The following is a 22,737-nucleotide window of genomic DNA, read 5'->3' on the forward strand; positions in this document are numbered from 1 at the left end:
AGTGGAACAGAATAAATAAAAGAAAGAAAAGAAATTAGGACAGTCTCAGAGACCTCTGGGACAACATTAAAGGAACCAATATTCGAATTATAGGGGTCCCAGAAAAAGAAGAGAAAGAGAAAGAGTCTGTGAAAATATTTGAAGGGATTATAGTTGAAAAGTTCCCTAACATGGGAAAGGAAATAGTTGCCCAAGTCTAGGAAGCACAGAGAGTCCCATACAGGATAAACCCAAGGAGAAACATGTTGAGACACATATGAATCAAACAAACAAAAATTAAATACAAAGAAAAAATATTAAAAGCAACAAGGGAAAAGCAACAAATAACATACAAGGGAATCCCCATAAGGTTATCAGCTGATATCTCAGCAGAAACTCTGCAAGCCAGAACGGAGTGGCAGGATAAATTTAAAGTACTAAAAGGGAAAAACCTACAACCAAGATTAATCTGCCCAGCAAGGCTGCCATTCAGAATCAACTGAGAAATCAAAAGCATTACAGACAAACAAAAGCTAAGAGGAAATTCAGCACCACCAAACTAGCTTTACAACAAATGCTAAATGAACTTCTCTAGGCAAGAAACCCAGAGAAGAAAAAGTCCTACAAAAACAAACTGAAAACAATTTAAAAAATAACAATAGCAACATACATATCAATAATTACCTTAAATGCAAATAGATCAAATCCTCCAGCCAAAGGTACAGACTGGCTGAATGGATACAAAAACAAGACATGTATATATATACTGTCTACAAGAGACCCACTTCAGCTCTAGGGACACATACAGACTGAAAGTGAGGGAATGGAAAAAATATATTCCATGCAAATGGAAATCAAGAGAAGGCTGGAGTAGCAATTCTCATCTCACACAAAATAGACTTTAAAATACAGACTGTTACAAGAGACAAGGAAGAACACTACATAATGATCAAAGGAATCAGTCCATGAAGAAGACATAACAATTGTAAATATATGCACCCTACATAGGAGCACCTCAACATAAGGCAAATGCTAACAGCCAAAAAAGGGGAAATTGACAGTAACACAATAATTGTGGAGGATATCAAGATCCCACTTAAACCAACAGATACATCATCCAGACAGAAAGTTAAGGAAAACACAAGCCTTAAATGACACATTAGACTAAATACACTTAATTGATATTTATAGGACATTATATCCAAAAGCAGCAGAAAACACTTTCTTCTCAAGTCCATATGGAACATTCTCCAGAATAGGTCACATCTTGGGTCAAAAATCAAGCCTTGAAAAATTTAAGAAAATTGAAATCATATCAAGCATCTTTTCTGACCACAACACTATGAGGTTAGAAATCAATTACAGGGAAAAAACTGTAAAAAACACAAACAAATGGAAGCTAAACAATATGTTATTAAATAATCAATGGATCACTGAAGAAATCAAAGAGGAAATCAAAAAATACCTAGAGACAAACGACTCCAAATACATGACACTGCAAAATGTATGGGACACAGCAAAAGTAGTTCTAAAAGGAAAGTTTATAGCAATACAAGCTTACCTCGAAAAACAAGAAAAGTCTCAAGTAAACAACCTAACCTTACATCTAAAGCAACTAGAAGAAACAAACGACACCAAATATATGACACTGCAAAATGTATGGGACACAGCAAAAGTAGTTCTAAAAGGAAAGTTTATAGCAATACAAGCTTACCTCAAAAAACAAGAAAAATCTCAAGTAAACAACCTATCCTTACATCTAAAGCAACTAGAAAAAGAAAAACAAACAAAACCCAAAGTTAGTAGAAGGAAAGAAATCATAAAGATCAGAGCAGAATAAATGAAATAGACATGAAGAAAACAATAGCAAAGATCAATAAAACTAAAAGCTGGTTCTTTGAGAAGATGAACAAAATTGATAAACCTTCAGCCAGACTCATCAAGAAAAAAAGGGAGAGGATTCAAAGCAATAAAATTACAAATAAAAAAACAAACGTTACAATGGACAACACAGAAATAGAAAGGATCATAAGAAATTAGTACAGGCAACTCTATACCAATAAAATGAACAACGTAGAAGAAATGGACAAATTCGTAGAAAGAAAGAAACTTACAAGACCGAATCAGGAAGACACAGAAAATATGAACAAACCAAACAGAAGCACTGAAATTGAAACTGTGATTACAAATCTTCCAACAAACAAAAGTCCAGGACCAGATGGTTTCACAGGCAAATTCTATCCAACATTTAGAGAAGAGATAACACCTACCATTCTGAAACTCTTCCCAAAAATTGCAGAGAAAGGATCACTCCCAAACTCATTCTATGAGGCTACCATCACCCTGATACCAAAACCAGACAAAGATACCACAAAAAAAGAAAATTTATAGGTCAATATCACTAATGAATATAGACACAAAAATCCTCAACAAACTACTAGCAAACCAAATCCAACAGCACATTAAAAGGATAATACACTCTGATCAAGTGGGATTTATCCCAGGGTTGCAAGGATTCATCAATATACACAAATCAAACAACGTGATACACCACATTAACAAAGTGAAGAATAAAATCCATATGATCATCTCAATAGACGCAGAAAAAACTATAACAAAGTTCAACACCCATTTACGACAAAAAAAAAACCTCCAGAAAGTGGCCTAAGAGGGAACCTACCTCAACATAAAAGAGTCCATATACAATAAAACCTACAGCTAACAATTAGTCAATGGTGAAAAGCTGAAAGCATTTCCTGTAAGATCAAGAACAAAGCAAGGATGACCACTCTCGCCACTACTACTCAACATAGTTTTGCAAGTCCTAGCCACAGCAATCAGAGAAGAAAAAGAAATAAAAGGAATCCAAATTGGAAAAGAAGAAGTAAAACTGCCACTGTTTGCAGATGACATGACACTATGCATAGAAAATCCTAAAGATGCTATGAGAAAACTACTAGTACTCATAAACGAATTTGGTACAGATGCTGTATACAAAATTAATACACAGAAATCTCTTGCATTCTTACACACTAGCAACAAAAAATCAGAAAGAGAACTTAAGGAAACAATCCCATTTACCACTGCATCAAAACGAATAAAATACCTAGGAATACACCTACCTAAGGAAACAAAAGACCAGTACTCAGAAAACTATAAAATACTGATGAAAAAAGTAAAAGATGACACAAACAGATGGAGAGATACGTTCTTGGACCGGAAGAATCAACACTGTGAAAATGACTATACTACTCAAAGCAATCTACAGATTCAATGCAATCACTATCAAACTACCACTGGCATTTTTCACAGAGCTAGAACAAAAAATTTCACAATTTGTATGGAGACATAAAAGACCCCAAATAGCCACAGCAATCTTGAGAACGAAAAATGGAGCTGGAGGAATCAGGCTCCCTGACTTCAGACTATATTACAAAGCTACAGTAATCAAGACAGTGTGGTACTGGCACAAAAACAAAAATATAGATCAATGGAACAGGATAGAAAGCCCAGAGATATACCTATGCACGCATGGTCACCTTATCTTTGATAAAGGAGGCAAGCATATACAGTGGAGAAAAGACAGCCTTTTCAATAAGTGGTGCTGGGAAAACTGGACAGGTACATGTAAAAGTATGAAATTAGAACACTCCCTGACACCATGCACAAAAATAAACTCAAAATGGATTAAAGACCTAAATGTAAGGCCAGACACTATCAAACTCTTAAGAGGAAAACATAGGCAGAACACTCTATGACATAAATCACAGCAAGATCCTTTTTGACCCAGCTCCTAGAGAAATGGAAATAAAAACAAAAATAAACAAATGGGACCTAATGAAACTTCAAAGCTTTTGCACAGCAAAGGAAACCATAAACAAGATGAAAAGACAACCCTCAGAATGGGAGAAATTATTTGCAAATGAAGCAACTGACAAAGGATTAATCTCCAAAATTTACAAGCAGCTCATGCAGCTCAATAACAAAAAAACAAACAACCCAATCCAAAAATGGGCAGAAGACCTAAATAGACATTTCTCCAAAGAAGATATACAGATTGTCAACAAACACATGAAAGAATGCTCAACATCATTAATCATTAGAGAAATGCAAATCAAAACTACAATGAGATATCATCTCACACCGGTCAGAACGGCCATCATCAAAAAATCTAGAAACAATAAATGCTGGAGAGGGTGTGGAGAAAAGGGAACCCTCTTGCACTGTTGGTGGGAATGTAAATTGATACAGCCACTATGGAGAACAGTATGGAGGTTCCTTAAAAAACTAAAAAGAGAACTACCATACGACCCAGCAATCCCACTACTGGGCATATACCCTGAGAAAACCATAATTCAAAAAGAGTCATGCACCAAAATGTTCATTGCAGCTCTATTTACAATAGCCAGGACGTGGAAGCAACCTAAATGTCCATCATCGGATGAATGGATAAAGAAGATGTGGCACATATATACAATGGAATATTACTCAGCCATAAAAAGAAATGAAATGGAGTTATTTGTAGTGAGGTGGATGGACTTAGAGTCTGTCATACAGAGTGAAGTAAGTCAGAAAGAGAAAAACAAATACAGTATGCTAACACATATATATGGAATCTACGGGGAAAAAAAAAAAGGTCATGAAGAACCTAGTGGTAAGACGGGAATAAAGACACAGACCTACTAGAGAATGGACTTGAGGATATGGGGAGGGGGAAGGGTAAGCTGTGACAAAGTGAGAGAGTGGCATGGACATATATACACTACCAAACATAAAATAGATAGCTAGTGGGAAGCAACCGCATAGCACAGGGAGATCAGCTCGGTGCTTTGTGACCACCTAGAGGGGTGGGACAGGGAGGTTGGGAGGGAGGGAGATGCAAGAGGGAAGAGATATGGGAACATATGTATATGTATAACTGATTTACTTTGTTATAAGGCAGAAACTAACACACCATTGTAAAGCAATTATACTCCAATAAAGATGTTAAAAAAAAAATATGCCAATAAAAAATAAAATAAAATAAAAGTAAAAAAAAATAGCAATAAACTAAATATCAGGAGACCTAGATTTTAGTGTTGCTGTTGTTATTAAATAGTTGTAAGACCTCAAGCAAGTCATTAACTCCTTTAAATTTTGCTTCTTTGTCTGCAAAATAAGGCAGTTGATTTAAACCACCTTTGAAAGAACTTCTCAAAAGATTCTGTAAGAGAAAGCCAAAAAATAAAGAGGGAAAAAAATCTATATGGATGAACAAAAATACAGAGTTTTTAAGCAAGAATATCTACTAACTACATGGTAACAGAGTCTTCTAATGAAAACCTAGAGTAACTAACCCTAGACTAAAATCAGAAGACCTGGGTTCTAGTACTACTCACATGACTATAGGCAAATAACTTGACCAATTTCAGCCTTAGTTTTCTGAACATTAGGTATTAGCTTCGTATTCAATTGGTACATCTAGTTTGCTACCCTCACATGGCTGCTATTGAAAATAAACTGATACAAAAACGTGTTATTTTGTAAACTTAAAAATTGTACAAATATTTCCATTACTAAAATGTGATTTAAGATAATTTTGTATGGACACTGAAAATTTATTTATTTTTCTACTTAATTTTCTCTAAGGAAAAAAATATCAAGAGTAACCAATTAGTTATTGTGTATATGGCACCTCAATCATTACCAAAAAATCTGTTGATAAAATCTTCCCAAAACATTTCATCATAAGGACAAATATTTGACAACGTCATTATTAAGTATTTACTATATTCCAGATTCTGTGATAAATCCTCACAATAACCATATAAGACAGGTAATACCATTATTCCCTACTACAATGTTTAAACTGGGCTCAGAGAGCTCAGGAAACAGTCCCCAAATCACAGAACTAATGAGTGGAAATGCCAAAATTCTAATCCCAAGAAGTCAAACTCCAAAGTCTAAGTCCTTAAATATAAACACTATAGCACCTCTACATACCTCTTAATACTACTGTTATAACACTTTTAGGTGCCTCACAGTTTCAACTCTACCACTAGTCTAAAGAGAATGACTACACTATCTGCATACGCAGAAAAACCTACAAATCATTTTTTAAAGCTTAATTTCAACTCTGGGATCTGAACCTCTGACAGACATTCAGAGCTTTCTGTCATTCTTTCTCCTTCTAATTAAATATGAGAAAGGGAAATGGTGAAAGCATTATATGAAAGGGAAGGGAGAAAGGCTCTCTAAAACCTTTATGTAAGGTCATTTTTCTCCTAGTGTCTTTGATTCTACTGGTTCAGCGAGCTGAAAGATACTACCTAGGTAGAACTTTGGGTCTTCTCCAATCAGTGAAGTTAAGAACCTGCTGACTACATATACTCAAAGACAGGATTTGGCAATTCTAAGTCTTCCCCATAGATGAACTTACTAACTGTCCTCTGACAACAAGGATGGTAAAAGCTGGATCAGCCCTACATAATAATGGTTCACTGAGAAAACTTATGATTCCCAAACTCTTACATTTCTAAACATCAGTATTCCAAAGAGACCCTTATATGAGTACAGTTATTATTATATAGCCCAGCAGAGACATTTCTTTATTGCCCAAGCTGAAAGGCAATAAAGAAAATGTTATAATTACTGATAACTTCAGTAAAACTAATAAATATAAATTAAAAAGGAACCTATAAGGTGGCTCCAGGGACATCTCTCATAAAATACAAAAGAATATAACAAATGGACAAAATAAAAATAAATTATGTATAAAAAGCAGGAAAACATTCTGCTGAGAAATGACTAAGATGAAAAGATAATTTATAATACTACTATGTGTATACTGGGTTAACTGTAATTAATCAAACTTTTCATTGAGTTGTCAATGTAACACTTAATTGGCATATAAGTATTTTTTTTAATTATGGTGAAAGGTATGAATACGTGACACAAGTATTTTGTCTCCATCTGCTGGAAAGTAACAGCACTATCCTAACATCAATAAAATTTGTAAATGCTGGCAAAGTAAGAATTTCTGAAGATATGAAATCACATCTTTAATATTTATACATCATTTTCATGAAACTTCAGAGCTTTAATACTTTTTACATTTTGTTATAGCATGTAACAAACCAAAGAATAATTATATCCTTACAGAACCATGCTTTTCATTAATCCATTCAAAATATAAACTCAGATATAAAAACATTACCAAGTATAAAAATATTTAACCAATTTGCTAACATATTATAGTTAAAATAATCTTCCCAAGTACTAGTAATTTAAATGAGGCCTTAAAAGACTGCAAATGTTTTATCATTGCTTTCCTATATGTAAACTGAACCTTTAGTAACAATCCATAGATGCTCATAATATAAAACCATACAAATTTCACATCAGATAATCAATATACATCATTGTTTTGCAAATACATAAACAGACACAGATATTTGCAGAACTGATCAAATTACAGCATCAAGCAGAAATACTTAAATAATAACTAGTGATAAAATTTAGATTTAATACATCTCAAAATCTGATTTGGATTATTATTCATTTTTGGAATTCATAATACATCTTGCCAATCTACTAGCAGACTCAGTTCATTCCCTTAGGAATACCAAGTTATAAGAAATGCCTGTGTGGCTACAATCAAAATATGAAGATACCTTTAGTAACTGATGACACATTACAGTCTTCTGGTGGAAGACCTGTCCCACCATCCTTCCAGTATGGATTCAATTCTCTTTCCAGCAGTCTGAACTGGAACAAAACATTTTCAGAGGTCACAATTTTAAAATAACCCCACCATAAAATATAATAATAAATTAAAAATCTGAAACTCAGTTAACAATTGTAACCTTAGGGAAATACTTTAAAAACTCTTAAGACACGCTCTTTTCCAACTTGCAGGAAATAATGTCTAAATTAACATTCATTCAATGCTTTTATTGAATGCCTACCATGAATCAGAACTGTGCTAGATGCAGAAGATGTAATAGTCAATATGCCTAACACAGTCCTTGCTAGCTTATGAGATAGTGAGGAATACAGACAATATACAAGTAACTGACAAGTGCTTTGAAGACAGAAGTACGGAGTGTTAAAGCCATACACAATTAAAACTCCTCTCATGCTGACAAATCAAAGACTTCCTAAAGGAAGTAATATGAGTACTATTAGACCTATGAGCAAGAATTAGCCAGTTTCTTCTGTGGGAAAAGAGAGAATTAAGAGGTTCCAAGTATAGGAATAAAAGCATGTTCATAAAACCCAAGAGGAAAGAAAAAGCACTGCACCTTTAGGGAACAAAGTAATTCAGACTGGCTAAAACTCGAGAAGCATGAATGAATAGCAGTAAGAGATTAGGTTGTAGAACAATCAGGGACTAGGCCACAGGAACCACTTTAAACTGCTATTGGAGCTTTCTGCTGGGGCAATGGTGAGTCATAAACATGATCAGCTTTGTGTTACACAAAGAGCAAACTGGTTTCAGAGTGGAGAGAAGACTGGAGAAAAGCAACCTTATAGGTAGAAAACCAGTAAGAAGACTGTGGCAGTAATCAGGAAAAAGATGACAGTAGCCTAGTCACAATTCAAGTGTCTACTGTGTTCCAAGCACTATGCCAGGTACTGGGGCTATAATTAATAAGCCAGGCATAGTCCTCACCATCAAAGAAATTATGGCCTTGAGAAAGGAGAAAGACAAGCAATATTAACATAGAAGAGTGCTATGAAAGTAAAGACTGATACAGAAACATATACTAGGGGTATCCAATTTGACTTAGGGGGTCAGAAAATGCTTCTTAGAACTAATAATGGCAATTATTAGAAATAATAATGGCAATTAGATAGAGAAGAATGGAAAGAGTTAAACGTTAGCTTCCAGAACCAACCTTTGAAAACAAAAATGTTGGATAAAAAATTTTTAGGGCTTCCCTGGTGGCACAGTGGTTGAGAATCTGCCTGCCAATGCAGGGGACACGGGTTCGAGCCCTGGTCTGGGAGGATCCCACATGCCGCGGAGCAACTGGGCCCGTGAGCCACAACTACTGAGCCTGTGCATCTGGAGCCTGTGCTCCGCAACAAGAGAGGCCGCGATAGTGAGAGGCCCGCGTATCACGATGAAGAGTGGCCCCCACTTGCCGCAACTAGAGAAAGCCCTCGCACAGAAATGAAGACCCAACACAGCCAAAAATAAATAATAAATAAATTTAAAAAAAAAAAAAGAAAAGAAAAATTTTTAAAAAGCATTTAAAATGTATTCATGAGTTGACAAAAAAGTACAGAATCTCCAAAGAACAAAATTTAAGTTAGGAATTTCCTGGCGGGCCAGTGGTTAAGACGCCGTGCTTCCACTGCAGGGGGTGCAGGTCCGATCCCTGGTCTGGGAACTAAGATCCCACATGTCACATGGTGCGGCCAAAAAATAGAAAAAAACAAAAAACAAACAAAACAATGTTTAAGTTAAAGGTTAACTTAGAGGGATAAGCGAAGTAGTAAGGATTTGACTTCTTATAATGTACACACAAAAAGACTGCCACCTCCCTTTTTAGCCTACTGTAAAATCTCACAGTATCTACCATTTCTTCCAGTGGTCTTATTTGGACACTCAAAGAGATACACATCAGATACTCAACAGGATAACAAAGACTAAAATTACAAACTGAGGAGGACAATTGACAACTGGCAAGACGAATTATGAGATACTATCTGAAAGTACACAAAAGACACAAGACTGAGTATATAAAGAACTACCATCAGTAAGAAAAAGATAAACAACAAAAAACATAAACAAGCAGTTCATACTATAAGAAATCTAAATGATAAAAAAAAAGAAAAGATCTCTCCTAGTAATCAGAGGAATGCATTTTAATACGTGAAAATACCATTTCTCACACATTAATCAGCATGACATAATTTTAAAGTTTGACAATACAGATACTAAGTATGGTTAAGAAACATACATTGTTGGGGCACAATAAATTGATATAATCTCTTTGCAAGTGTTTGTAAAAGAAAGTAGATGCATACTTAATAACTTAGCAATTCCACTTCTAAATATGCACTATGGAGAAATTTAGCACTGCTTGTAATAGTTTGTAAGAGTGAAAAACAAAATATCCATTCCAAGAGGAATGGATATTTACAGAATGGCAGAGTAAGATTATGAAAGACTATACAGTGATTGAAAGGAATAAAATAGAAATAAAATATATCAACATGAATCAATCTCTAAAACATGCTCAGACCTTCTAGTCAAGAGATTTATTAAAGTTCAATTCATGTTGCCATGTTTGTCTCTGCTCAGGACAAACCAAAAAGATATACAAAATATAAAACACTGTTAAGTTCAAAACAAGATAAACCCCTCTCTGTGGACCAGAAACAGAAGAGAAATGCAAAGCAGTAAGCATAACTGAAGCCACATGCCTACTGGGCTCTATGTGCAAGCAGAAAATGTTAGTCCTTAGTTCAATTTCTAAAAGATAATAGATACTAAAGGTGCTCCAGCATATACAGGGGAATGGAAACAAAGCCAAGGACTGGAGTGGGGAGATGTCCTGCTTATGAAAAAAGGTTGAAAAATTGGTATGCATCTCTATATGCTATAGACTGGTTTTATAGATATGTGCCATAGATCTGTAGCTTACAGCACAATGTGGGCACAAGAAGCCAAGAAGACACAAAGACTTGAGCACTGGCTTTCAAGCTTTTCTGTGACTTTGACCCATAGAGAGATTTTCTGTGTGTATGTGTATCCAAAACAAAGGTTTTAGGAAACAAAACGTATATTTGTTACATGTAATACATGCTGATAGTTTATATTTTTAAATGATGACTGCAATAAATTTGACTCACAATATGAAAAACATTAGTATAAAGCACAAAAGAAATGATATCCTCAATATAAAGAAGACATGAAATCAACATGCTTCACACTGAAACTTCAGTTAAGGACCATCATCTGAGTCTTCTTCCTATGATCTTCATTTATTTTCACTCCCATTATAAGAATTATCATTTGATTCTAAGGCAAGGGCCGTATTTTCCTCAAAATAAACCAAATATTTATGTGTTAAGAATATGATGATGTAGGAAGGAGAGATCAAGATGGTGGAGTAGGAGGATGTGGAGCTCACTTCCCTCCAAGAACACAGCAAAAATACATCTACATGTGGAACAATTCTCACTGAAAACCAACAGGAGACTGGTAGAAAGACTCATACAACAAAGGCTGTAAGAAAAATCCACACAGATTCAGGTAGGAAGAGAAGAGAAGCAGTCAAGTCAGGAATTGTGACCCTGGGAGGGGACACAGAAAAGGAAGGAGATTACATGGACTCAGAGATCCTCCCTGGGGGGTGAGCAATTCAAGCCACATATTGGGTTCCCTAGCCCTGGGGTCCAACGCCAAGAAGACAAGTCCCCTTAGCTGATTTGAAAACCAGTGGGACTAACAAGGGGACTGTAAGAAACCTAGACTCTCCTCATGAAGAGCACACACAAATTTGATTACTCTCGAAACAAGGCAGCAGAAGCAGACTTAAACTGCCCCAGGACTCTGGCCAGTTTCCTGCAACACCCCCAGCCCATGCTCCAACCTAAGCCAAGTGCCTGCTACAGCACCACTTGCTCCATGGTACAGTTCCACACTGGGGCAAGGGATGCTGCACCCAAGAAGAGTACACAGTTGTGAGAAATGAACCCTGCTCAAATCTGGAACTGCATCTGAATGGAGTGACAGCAACCACTGAAGGTGCTTGGCGAGGCAGTGCATCAGGAGCAGTCTGTAACTGTGACTGGGCTGGGACCACCACAGCCCACTCCCTGACCAAAGCCAAGTGCCCATTCCAGCCCCTCTTGCTATGTCATGCAGCTCCAAACTGGGGCAAGGGCTGCAGGACTGAGGGGAGTATGCTGTTTTGATGGACAGATCTAACCTGACCCAGAATGGCATCTGACGGGGGTGGGGGGAGGCAGCAGTCACTGCAGCTGATTATGGAAGCAGCTCATTGGGTGAGGTCCGAAACTCAGACTGGGGTCCAGACCACCACAGCCCACACCTGACCTTTGCCGAGCACCCACTCTGGCCCCTCTTGCTCCAATACTGGTCCCCTCTGGGGCAAAGTACTGGTGCTAGGAACGAAAAGAGTACACACTTAAAGGGAATGGAGCCAGCTCACTCCCAAATCACAGGGCTTCTGCTCCAGGAACTTGGGGCCCTACCCCACCTCCAGTAAGGTGGTGTTGGTCACTGAGCAGAGAAGAACCCCAGGCTCACACCGGGCTCTGACTCTAGTCCCTCCATCTCAGTCTCACCTCCTACAAAGGTGACAGCTACCAGCACACCCTGTGGAAAGATGTGACTCATGCTCAGGTCAGATCCAGTTCTCCCATCAAAGCCACTGGACACATGGAGACTGCATAGAAATGCTCCCACACAAGGACACTCCTTCAAGATCAGAGTAGGTAAATGTTTCACCTAATATCACAGACACAGAGAAAGTTAAGCAAAATGAAAAGAAAGAAGACTGTTTCAACTGAAAGAACAAGAGAAAAACCCTAAAGAAAACAACTAACAAAACAGCAATGAACAACTTAATATACAAAGAGTTCAAAGCATTAGCAATAGGAATACTGACTAAATTACAAGAAAGAATAGATGAACAGAGTGAGAATTTTAAAAAAGAACTAAAAAACATTTTTAAAAGACAGAACTGAAGAACACACTAACTGAAATGCAAAACAAATTAAAAGGAATCAACAGCAGACAAAGAAATACAGAAGAAGATGAAATAAAAATTAACTCAATCTGAACAGAAAAAGAAAAATGAGGTTTAAAAATAATGAGAACACTTAAGGGATCTCTAAGACAACAACCAGCATACCACCATTCACACTACAGGGGTCCTAGAAGGAGAAGAGAGAGAGAGGCAGGGCAAAAATGTGTTTGATGAAATTATGGACTGCCAGAACCTGAAGAAGGAAACAGAAATCCAGGTACAGGAAACACAGAGGGTACTAACCCAACCCTAAAAAAATGTTAAAGCATTTTCTCTAAGTGGAAAAGAAAAAGCTACAACAAGTAAGGATCTATAGGAAAGGGAAAATCCCACTAGTAAAGGCAAATATATAGTAAAGCCTATGGCTCAATCACTTAAATAGGCTCTTACTAAGATTAAGACAAAAAACTGTGAAATCAACTATAACTACAATGAACAGTTAAGGAAAAACGTGAATATGTAAAATACGTCATTAAAAACACAAAATGTGGTGAAGGGGATTAGAAAAATGTAAATCGTTTAGAATGTATTTGAACTTAAATGACTACCAGTTTAAAACACGTAAATATAGTTATAGGTCAACATATATGAACCATACGGTAACTGCAAATCTAAAACCTGTAATACATACAAAAAAAATCTAAAGAAAAAGGAACACAGGCATACCACTAAAGAAAATCATCAAACCCCAAGGGAAGGAACTAAAAGAAGAAAAGAACAAAGACGAACTGAAAAAACAACCAGTAAACAAGTAACAAAATGGGAATAAGGACACACCTATCAATAATCACTTCAAATGTAAATGGACTAAATGATCCAATCAAAAGACACAGAGCAGCTGATTGGATAAAAAGAAAAACAAGACCCATCTAAATGCTTCTTATAAGAAACTCACTTCAAACATAAAGACAAACACAGAAACTGAAAGTGATGGGATAGAAAAAAATAATTCATGCAAATGGAAATGACAAGAAAGCAGGGGTAGAACTACTCATTTCAGACAAATTTTTAAAATAAAGTCAATAAAAAAAGATAAAGAAGGGCATTATTAAAGAAAAGGATTTCAATGCAAGAAGAGGAGGTAACACTCATTAACATGTATGCACCTAATATAGGAGCACCTAAATATATATATACAGCAAATATTAACAGACATAAAGGGAGAAATTGACAATAACAAATAATAGCAGAGGATTTTATCACCCCACTTACATCAATGAACAAATCATCCAGACAGGAAAACAATAAGAAAACAGGAATCTTAAATGATACTTTGGACCAGATGGACTTAGTAGATATCTACAGGACACTCCAACCAAAAACAGTAGAATACACATTCTTTTCAAGTGCATGTGGAACATTTTCCAGAATAGATCACATAGGAGGCCAAAAAACAAGTCTCAACTAATTTAAGAAGATAGAAATTATATCAAGCAGTTTTTCCAACCACAAGGCATAAAACTAGAAATCAAAAACAGGAAGAAAAATGGAAAAAACACAAAATGTGGAGACTCAACAATATGCTACTAAAAGAAAAACCAATGGGTCAATGAAATCAAAGAGGAAATCAAACAAAACCTCTAGACAAATGAAAATAAAAACACAACTTTCTAAAATCTGTGCTACACAGCAAAAGTAGTTCTAAAGGTAAGTTTACAGCAGTAAAAGGCCAACCTCAAGAAACAAGAAAAATCTCATAAACAACCTAACCTACCATCTAACGGAATTAGAAAAAGAAGAACAAACAAAAGCAGAAAGAAGAAAGCAATTAAGATCAGAGGGGAAATAAATAAAACAAAGAACAAAAAAGAAAAAAAAATAGAAAAGACCAATGAAACCAAGAGTTGATTTTTTGAAAAGATAAACAAAACTGATAAGCCTTTAGGCAGATTCATCAAGAAAAAAAGAGGACCCAAATAAACAAAATAAGAACTGAAAGAGGAAATATAACAACTGCTATCACAGAGATACAAAAATATCATAACAGAATACTATGAACAGTTAAAATGCCAACAAATTGGACAACCTAGAAGAAATCAACAAACTTCTAGAAACATAAAAACTTACAAGACTGAATCAGGACAAAATAGACCATATGAACAGAAAGAGCACTAGTAGTAAAATTGAATTTGTACTTTAAAAAACTCTCAAGAAACAAAAATTCAAGAACAAATCCATTCCTGGGAGAAGTCTACCAAACATATATAAAAGAACTAATATCTATACCTTCTCAAACACCTCCAAAAAACTGAGGAAGAGGGAACATTCCCAAATTAATTCTATGAAGCCATCGCTAATTACCCCGATACTAAAATTAGACAAAGACACTACCAAAAAAAAAAAATTACAGGTGAATATCTCCGATGAATAAAGATCCAAATATCCTCAAGAAAATATTAGCAAACCAAATTCAACAATATATAAAAGGGATCATACATAATGATCAAGTGAGATTTATTCCAGGGATGCAGGGATGGTTCAATGTTTGCAAACCAATCAATATGACACACATTAACAAAAGGAGGAAAAAAATCACATGATCATCTCAACAGACACACAAAAAGCATTTGACAAAATTCAACGTCCTTTGGTGACAAAAACTCTCATCAAAGTTGGTATAGAGGGAAAATATCTCAACATAATAAAGACCATTTGTGACAAATCCACAGCTAATCTCATACTTGATGATGAAAAGCTGAAAGCTTTTCCTCTAAAATCAGGAACAAAGGGGTTCCAAGACAGCAGAGGAGTAGGAGGATGTGGAGTTCCTCTCTCTCCGTGGATGCATCAGGAATACATTTACAGATGCAACAATTCTCACAGAACACCAGCTATACACTAGCAGAATACCTTGGACACCGGAAAGGACTATAAAGATCCCTGCATAACTGGGTAGGAAGAAAGAAAGGAGAAGGAGGAGGAGAGGAAGTGGGACAGCACCTGCATGCCAGTGGTGGGAGCTGAAGCAGGGGGAAAATTCCCTCATCCGGGGAAGCCCCCTCACCAATGAGGAAATCAGTTGGGAGAGAAGGAAAGCATTTGAGGCTGTCGGTGGAGGATGAAGCGACCGACCTGTGGCAGATGGGACAGAGTGAAAACTACAAAGACAGTCCGTACCATGGCCCTAAGTGCCCCAGACTGGGATGTGTCCAACAGTGTACATGGGGGCTGGGAGTTGGAGCATGGGGATTGGAGAGCAAACCCGGGGCAAGAACTGCTGTTGGCTGTTGGCAAACCCGGGGCAAGAACTGCTGAGGGAACAGGAGGGAGGAAATGGCAACAGAGAATGCCTATGGAGGAAAACCGGAATGCCATGGAAGCAGGGCGCTACTGCTGAGTCACAGGCAGGGGGTGGAGCCACCACTGTAGCCAGTCTCTCTCCACACGCCAGCGCCTAGCACCAGGCAATACAAAAGGCCCTGCCACGGCTGGCCCTCATGCGCCTGTCGCTGGGCACTACAAAAAACCCAGACAGGGCTAGCCCTTGCGCACCTGCCGCCAGGCGCTAAAAAAAGACTGGCCAGGGCTGGCCCTCACACGCATGCCACTGGGCACTAGAAAAAGGTTCCCACTAGGACCATATCTCTTGCGCCCATGGCTGCCAGCTTCCCCACGCACCTGGCGCCGCTGGGGCTTCCACTATCCAAGTAGCCGCGCCACCTCTGCACCCTGTCCTCACCAGGACAGACCCAACTGCTCCAGGGAAGCCTCGGGAGCAGACTCCTGTGGGTGGCCCACACACATAGATGGGGGTAAAAACACAGCTGAGCCCCAGGGGTGGGGCAACTAAAAAAGAGGAACGAAAATCTTTCCATCAGTTGCACAAGCAGCAAATTAAATCCCCGTAATCAGCTAAGTAGACCCTGTGCCTATGGAATATCTGAAAGGACAATGAGTATTCCCACAAATGAAAATGGTCTAGCACTGGCAGCTGTGGACTTTGGGGACAAGCACACACACGAGTGGGGCCAGATCAGAGTCTCAGCTGTCCCCACAGGGCCCACAGCAGGTCCAGAGACCAGCATAGAGGCATTAGACAGTCTCCTGAGGAGGCAGAGGTGGGCTGTAGCTCACAGCAAGGACAATAACAGCTGAGACCCCAGGAAAACATTATTATTACTATTAATTTTACTCAGTTTTGATTCATTCTGTTGTTAAATCTGTTGTTTTGGGGTTTTTTTTTTTCTTTTTCTTTGTTGTTGTTGCTGTTGGTTTTTTGGGGTTTTTTTAATTTTTACTTTTATTTAGTCTCGAGTTTTTTTTAACACACTTTCGATCTTTTTATGTTTCTATTTTTACTTTGCTTTTCTGTTGTTCTGTGCTTTTTCATCGGTTTTTAATATATTTTAAAATTTTTTTTGTATTTCCATTTTCCCTTTGCTATCCTGTTCTCTGGGTTTTGTACCCATTTCTTTTTTGTTTTTGAATCATTTTTGTCTGTTTTGTTTTCTTTGTTTTATTCTTCAGTTGGCACTCTGCTTTGATTTTTTTTGTTTTGTGTTTTTGTTAGTTTTGTTTTTAATTGTTCAATTTCATTTTGGGATTCTTTGCTGTTCTCTTGATTTTTGTTTTCTTTGGTTGTGTTTTTGTTTCTTCTGTGTGTGTTTGTGTGTGTGTGTGTTTCTTTGTTTTTGCTCATTTGATTTTGCTTTTACCATTTGGGGTTTTGTTTGTCTCTTTTTTTTCTTTAATCAGTGACAAGCTGCTTGTGGGATCTTGGCTCCCCGACCAAAAGTTGGGCCTGAGCCTCTGGGGGAGGAGGACAGAGTCCAGGATACTGGACTGCCTGAGAATTCCCAGTCCCAGAAAATATTAATCAGCAAAAGCTCTCACGGAGGTCTCTATCTGAATCCAAGACCCAGATCCACCCAACTGCCTGCAGCCCCCAGAGCTAGTTGCCTCACACCAAACAACAAGCAAAACAGGAACACATACTCACCCATCAGCAGACAGGCTGCCTAAAGTCATACTAAGCTCACAGACACCCCAAACACACCACATGACATGGCCCTTACCAACAGATGGAAAGGACTCAACTCCACCCACCAGAATGCAGGCACCAGCCCTCCCACCAGGAAGCCTACACAAGCCACTGGACAAACCTCACCCACTGGGGGCAGAGACCAGAAGAAAGAGGAACTATGACCCTGCAGCCTGGGGAAAGGAGACCTCAAACACAGTAAGTTAAACAAAATAAGAAAACTGAGAAATATCTTGCAGATGAAGGAGCAAGGTAAAAACCCACAAGACCAAATAAATGAAGAGGAAATAGGCAATCTATCTGAAAAGAATTCAGAGTAATGATAGTAAAGCTGATCCAAAATCTTGGAAATAGAAAGGATCGAGAAGATGCAAGAAATGTTTAACAAGGACCTAGAAGAACTAAAAAACAAACAATCAGTGATGAACAACACAATAACTGAAATTAAAACTACACTAGAAGGAATCAATAGCAGAATAACTGAGGCAGAAGAATGGATAAGTGAGCTGAAAGACAGAATGGTGGAAATACAGCAAAAACTAACACACCATTGCAAAGCAATTATACTCCAATAAACATGCTAAAAACAAAAAAAATGGCGGAAATAACTGCCGCAAAGCAGAATAAAGAAAGAACAATGAAAAGAACGGAGGACAGTCTCAGAGACCACTGGGACAACATTTAGCACACCAGCACTCAAATTATAGGGGTCCCAGAATTAGAAGAGAAAGAGAAATGGTCTGAGAAAATATTTGAAGAGATTATAGACAAAAACCTAACATGGGAAAGGAAACAGTCAATCAAGTCCAGGAAACGCAAAGTCCCATACAAGATAAATCCAAGGAGAAACATGCCGAGTCACATATTAATCAAACTAACAAAAATTAACACAACGAAAAAATATTAAAAGCAGCAAGGGAAAAGGAACAAAAAATATACAAGGGAATTCACATAAGGTTAACAGCTAATCTTTCAGCATAAACTCTGCAGGCCAGAAGGGAGAGGCAAGATATATTTAAATTGATGAAAGGGAAAAACATACAACCAATATTACTCTATCCAGTAAGGATCTAATTCAGATGCAACAGAGAAATCAAAAGCCTTACAGACAAGCAAAAGTTAAGAGAATTCAGCACCACCAAACAAGCTTTATGACAAATGCTAAAGGAACTGCTCTAGGCAGGAAACACAAGAGAAGGAAAATACCTACAAAAACAAAGCCAAAACAATTAAAAATATGGTAATAAGAACATACATATTACTTTAAATGTAAATGGATTAAATCCGCCAACCAAAAGACACTGACTGCCTGAATGGATACAAAAACAAGACCCTTATACATGTTGTCTACAAGAGACCCACTTCAGACATAAGGACACGTGCAGACTGAAAGTGAGGGGATAGATAAAGATATTCCATGCAAATGGAAATCAAAAGAAAGCTGGAGTACCAATACTCATATCAAATAAAATAGACTTTAAAATAAAACTATTACAAGAGGTAAAGAAGGACACTACATAGTGATTCAGTGATCAAACCAAGAGGAAGACATAACAATTCTACCTATTTATGCACCCAACATAGAAGCACCTCAATATGTAATGCAAAGGCTAACAGCCATAAAAGGGGAAATCAACAGTAACACAATAATAGTGGAGGACTTTACACTTACACCAATGGACAAATCATCCAGAAAGAAAATTAACAAGGACACACAAGCCTTAAATGACACATTAGACCAGATGGACTTAGTTGATATCTGCAGAACATTCGATCCAAAAGCAGAATAACGTTATTCATAAGTGCACACGGAACATTCTCCAGGATATATCACATCTTGGGTCACATATCAAGCCTCAATAAATTTTAGAAAATTGAAATCATATCAAGCATCTTTTTGGACAACAATATGAGACTAGCTATCTATTACAGGGAAAAAAACTGTAAAAAACACAAACACACAGAAACTATACAATGTGCTACTAAATAACCAAGAGATCACTGAAAAAAATCAGAGGAAATCAAAAAATACCTTGAATCAAATGACAATGAAAGCACAAGGACATTAAATCTATGGGGTGCAGCAAAAGCAGCTCTAAGAGGGAAGTTTATAGCAATACAATCCTACCTCAAGAAACAAGAAAAATCTCAAATAAACAAACTAATCTTACACATAAATCAACTAGAAAAAGAAGAATAAACAAAGCCCTAGGTTAACAGAAGGAAAGAAATCATAAAAATCAGAGCAGAAATAAATGAAATAGAACAATGAAAACAACAGCAAAAATCAATGAAACTAAAAGCTGGTTCTTTGAGAAGATAAACAAAATTGATAAACCATTAGCCAAACTCATCAAGAAAAAAAGAGACAGGACTCAAATCAATAAAATTAGAAATGAAAAAGAGGTTACAACTATCACCACAGAAATACAAAATATTGTTAAGAGACTACTACAAGCAACTATATGCCAAAAAATGGACAACCTGGAAATAACAGACAAATTCTTAGAAAGGTACACCCTTCCAAAACTGAACCAGGAAGAAACAGAAAATATAAACAGACCAATCACAAGTACTGAAATTGAAACTGTAATTTAAAAACTCCCAAAAAACAAAAGATCAGGGCCAAATGGCTTCACAGGCGAATTCTAACAAAGATTTAGAGAAGAGCTAACACCTATCCTTTTGAAACTCTTCCAAAAATTTGCAGAGGGAAGAACACTCCCAAACTCATTCTACGAGGCCACCATCACCCTGATACCAAAACCAGAAAAAGATATCACACAAAAAAGAAAATTACCGTTCAATACCACTGATGAACATAGATATAAAAATCCTCAAAAAACTACTAGCAAACAGAATCCAGGAAGACATTAAAAGGATCATACACCATGATCAAGTGAGATTTATCCCAGGGATGCAAGGATTCTTCAATATATGCAAATCAATCACTGTGATACACCATGTTAACAAACTGAAGGATAAAAACCATATGATAATCTCAACAGATGCAGAAAAAACTTTAGACAAAATTCAACACCCATTTATGATAAAAACTCTCCAGAAAGTGGGATTAGAGAGAACCTACCTCAACATAATGAAGGCCATATATGACAAACCCACAGCAAACATTATTCTCAATGGTGAAAAACTGAAAGCATTTCCTCTAACATCAGTAACAAGAGTGCCCACTCTGACCACTATTATTCAACATAGTTTTGGAATTCCTAGCCACAGCAATCAGAGAAGAAAAAGAAATAAAAGGAATACAAACTGGAAATGAAGAAGTACAATTGTCATTGTTTGCAGATGACAGGATACTATACTTGGAAAATCCTAAAGATACCACCAGAAAACTGCTAGAGTTAATCAATGAAATTAGTAAAGGCAAAGAACTCAAAATTAATATAGAAATCTCTTGCATTACTATATACTAACACTGAAAAATCAGAAAGAGAAATTAAGGAAAAAATCCCATTTACCACTGCAACAAAAAGAATAAAATACCTAGGAATAAACCTACCTGAGCTGGCAAAAGACCTGTATGCAGAAAACTATAGGACACTGATGAAAGAAATCAGAAATGACACAAACAAATGGAGAGATCCATGTTCTTGGACTGGAAGAGTCAACACTGTGAAAATAACTATACTACCCAAAGCAATCTGCAGATTCAATGCAATCCCTATCAAATTACCAATGGCATTTTGAACAGAATTAGAGGAAAAATTTTACACTTTGTATGGAAACACAAAAGACCCCAAATAGCCAAAACAATCTTCAGAAAGAAAATGGAGCTGGAGGAATCAGGATCCCTCACTTCAGACTATACTACAAAGCTACAGTAATTAAGACAGTATGGTACTGGCACAAAAACAGAAATATAGATCAATGGAACAGAAAAGAAAGCCCAGAGATAAATCCACACACTTACGGCCACCTGATCTTTGACAAAGGAGACAAGAATATACAATGGAGAAAAGACAGTCTCTTCAATAAATGGTGCAGGGGAAACTGAACAGCAACATGTAAAAGAATGAAATTAGAACACTCCCTAACACCATACACAAAAATAAACTCAAAATGGATTAAAGACCTAAATGTAAGGCTAGACACTATAAAACTCTTAGAAGAAAACATAGGAAGAACACTTTTTGACATAAATCACAAGATCCTTTTTGACTCATCTCCTAGAGTAATGAAAATAAAAACAAAAATAAATAAATGGGACCTCATGAAACTTAAAAGCTTTTGCACAGCACGTGAAGCCATAACCAAGACAAAAAGACAACCCTCAGAATGGAGAAAATATTTGCAAACGAAGAAACTGACAAAGGACTAATCTCCGCAATATACACACAGCTCATACGGCTAAATATCAAAAAAACAACCCAGTCCAAAACTGGGTCAAAGACCTAAATAGACATTTCTCCAAAGAAGACATACAGCTGGCCAACAAACACATGAAAAGATGCTCAACATCACTAATTATTAGAAAAATGCAAATCAAAACTACTATGAGGTATCACCTCACACCAGTCAGAATGGCCATTATCAAGAAATCTACAAACAATAAATGCTGGAGAGGGTGTGGAGAAAAGAGAACCCTCTTGCACTGTTGGTGAGAACATAAATTGATACAGCCACTTTGGAGAACAGTATGGAGGTTCCTTAAAAAACTAAAAATAAAACTACCATATGACCTGGCAATCCAACTACTGGACATATACCCTGAGAAAACCATAATTCAAAAGATATATGAACCACAATGTTCACTGCAGCACTATTAACAATAGCCAGGACATGGAAGCAACTTAAATGTCCATCGACAGATGAATGGATAAAGAAGATGTGGTGCATATATACTATGGAATATTACTCAGCCATAAAAAGGAACAAAATTGGGTCATTTTTTTTGATGAGGATGATCCTAGACTCCGTCATACAGAGTGAAGTAAGTCAGAAAAAGAAAAACAAATACTGTACATTAAGGCATATATATGGAAT

At 36.9% G+C, this 22,737-nt stretch overlaps 1 protein-coding gene across 2 annotated transcripts in view; it reads right to left on the bottom strand.

Annotated features, from left to right (window-relative positions):
- Positions 1-22,737, bottom strand: part of CWF19L2 (CWF19 like cell cycle control factor 2) — a 193,614-nt gene that overhangs the window by 141,906 nt on the left and 28,971 nt on the right. For both annotated transcript variants that reach the window (XM_082409913.1, XM_082409912.1), the window contains exon 6: positions 7,632-7,725. In XM_082409913.1, the coding sequence (XP_082266039.1) occupies positions 7,632-7,725 (94 nt within the window). The remainder of the gene's footprint in view (positions 1-7,631; positions 7,726-22,737) is intronic.

This window comes from Balaenoptera physalus (assembly GCF_965194825.1).
Source record: "Balaenoptera physalus genome assembly, chromosome: 10".
Taxonomy (NCBI): domain Eukaryota; kingdom Metazoa; phylum Chordata; class Mammalia; order Artiodactyla; family Balaenopteridae; genus Balaenoptera; species Balaenoptera physalus.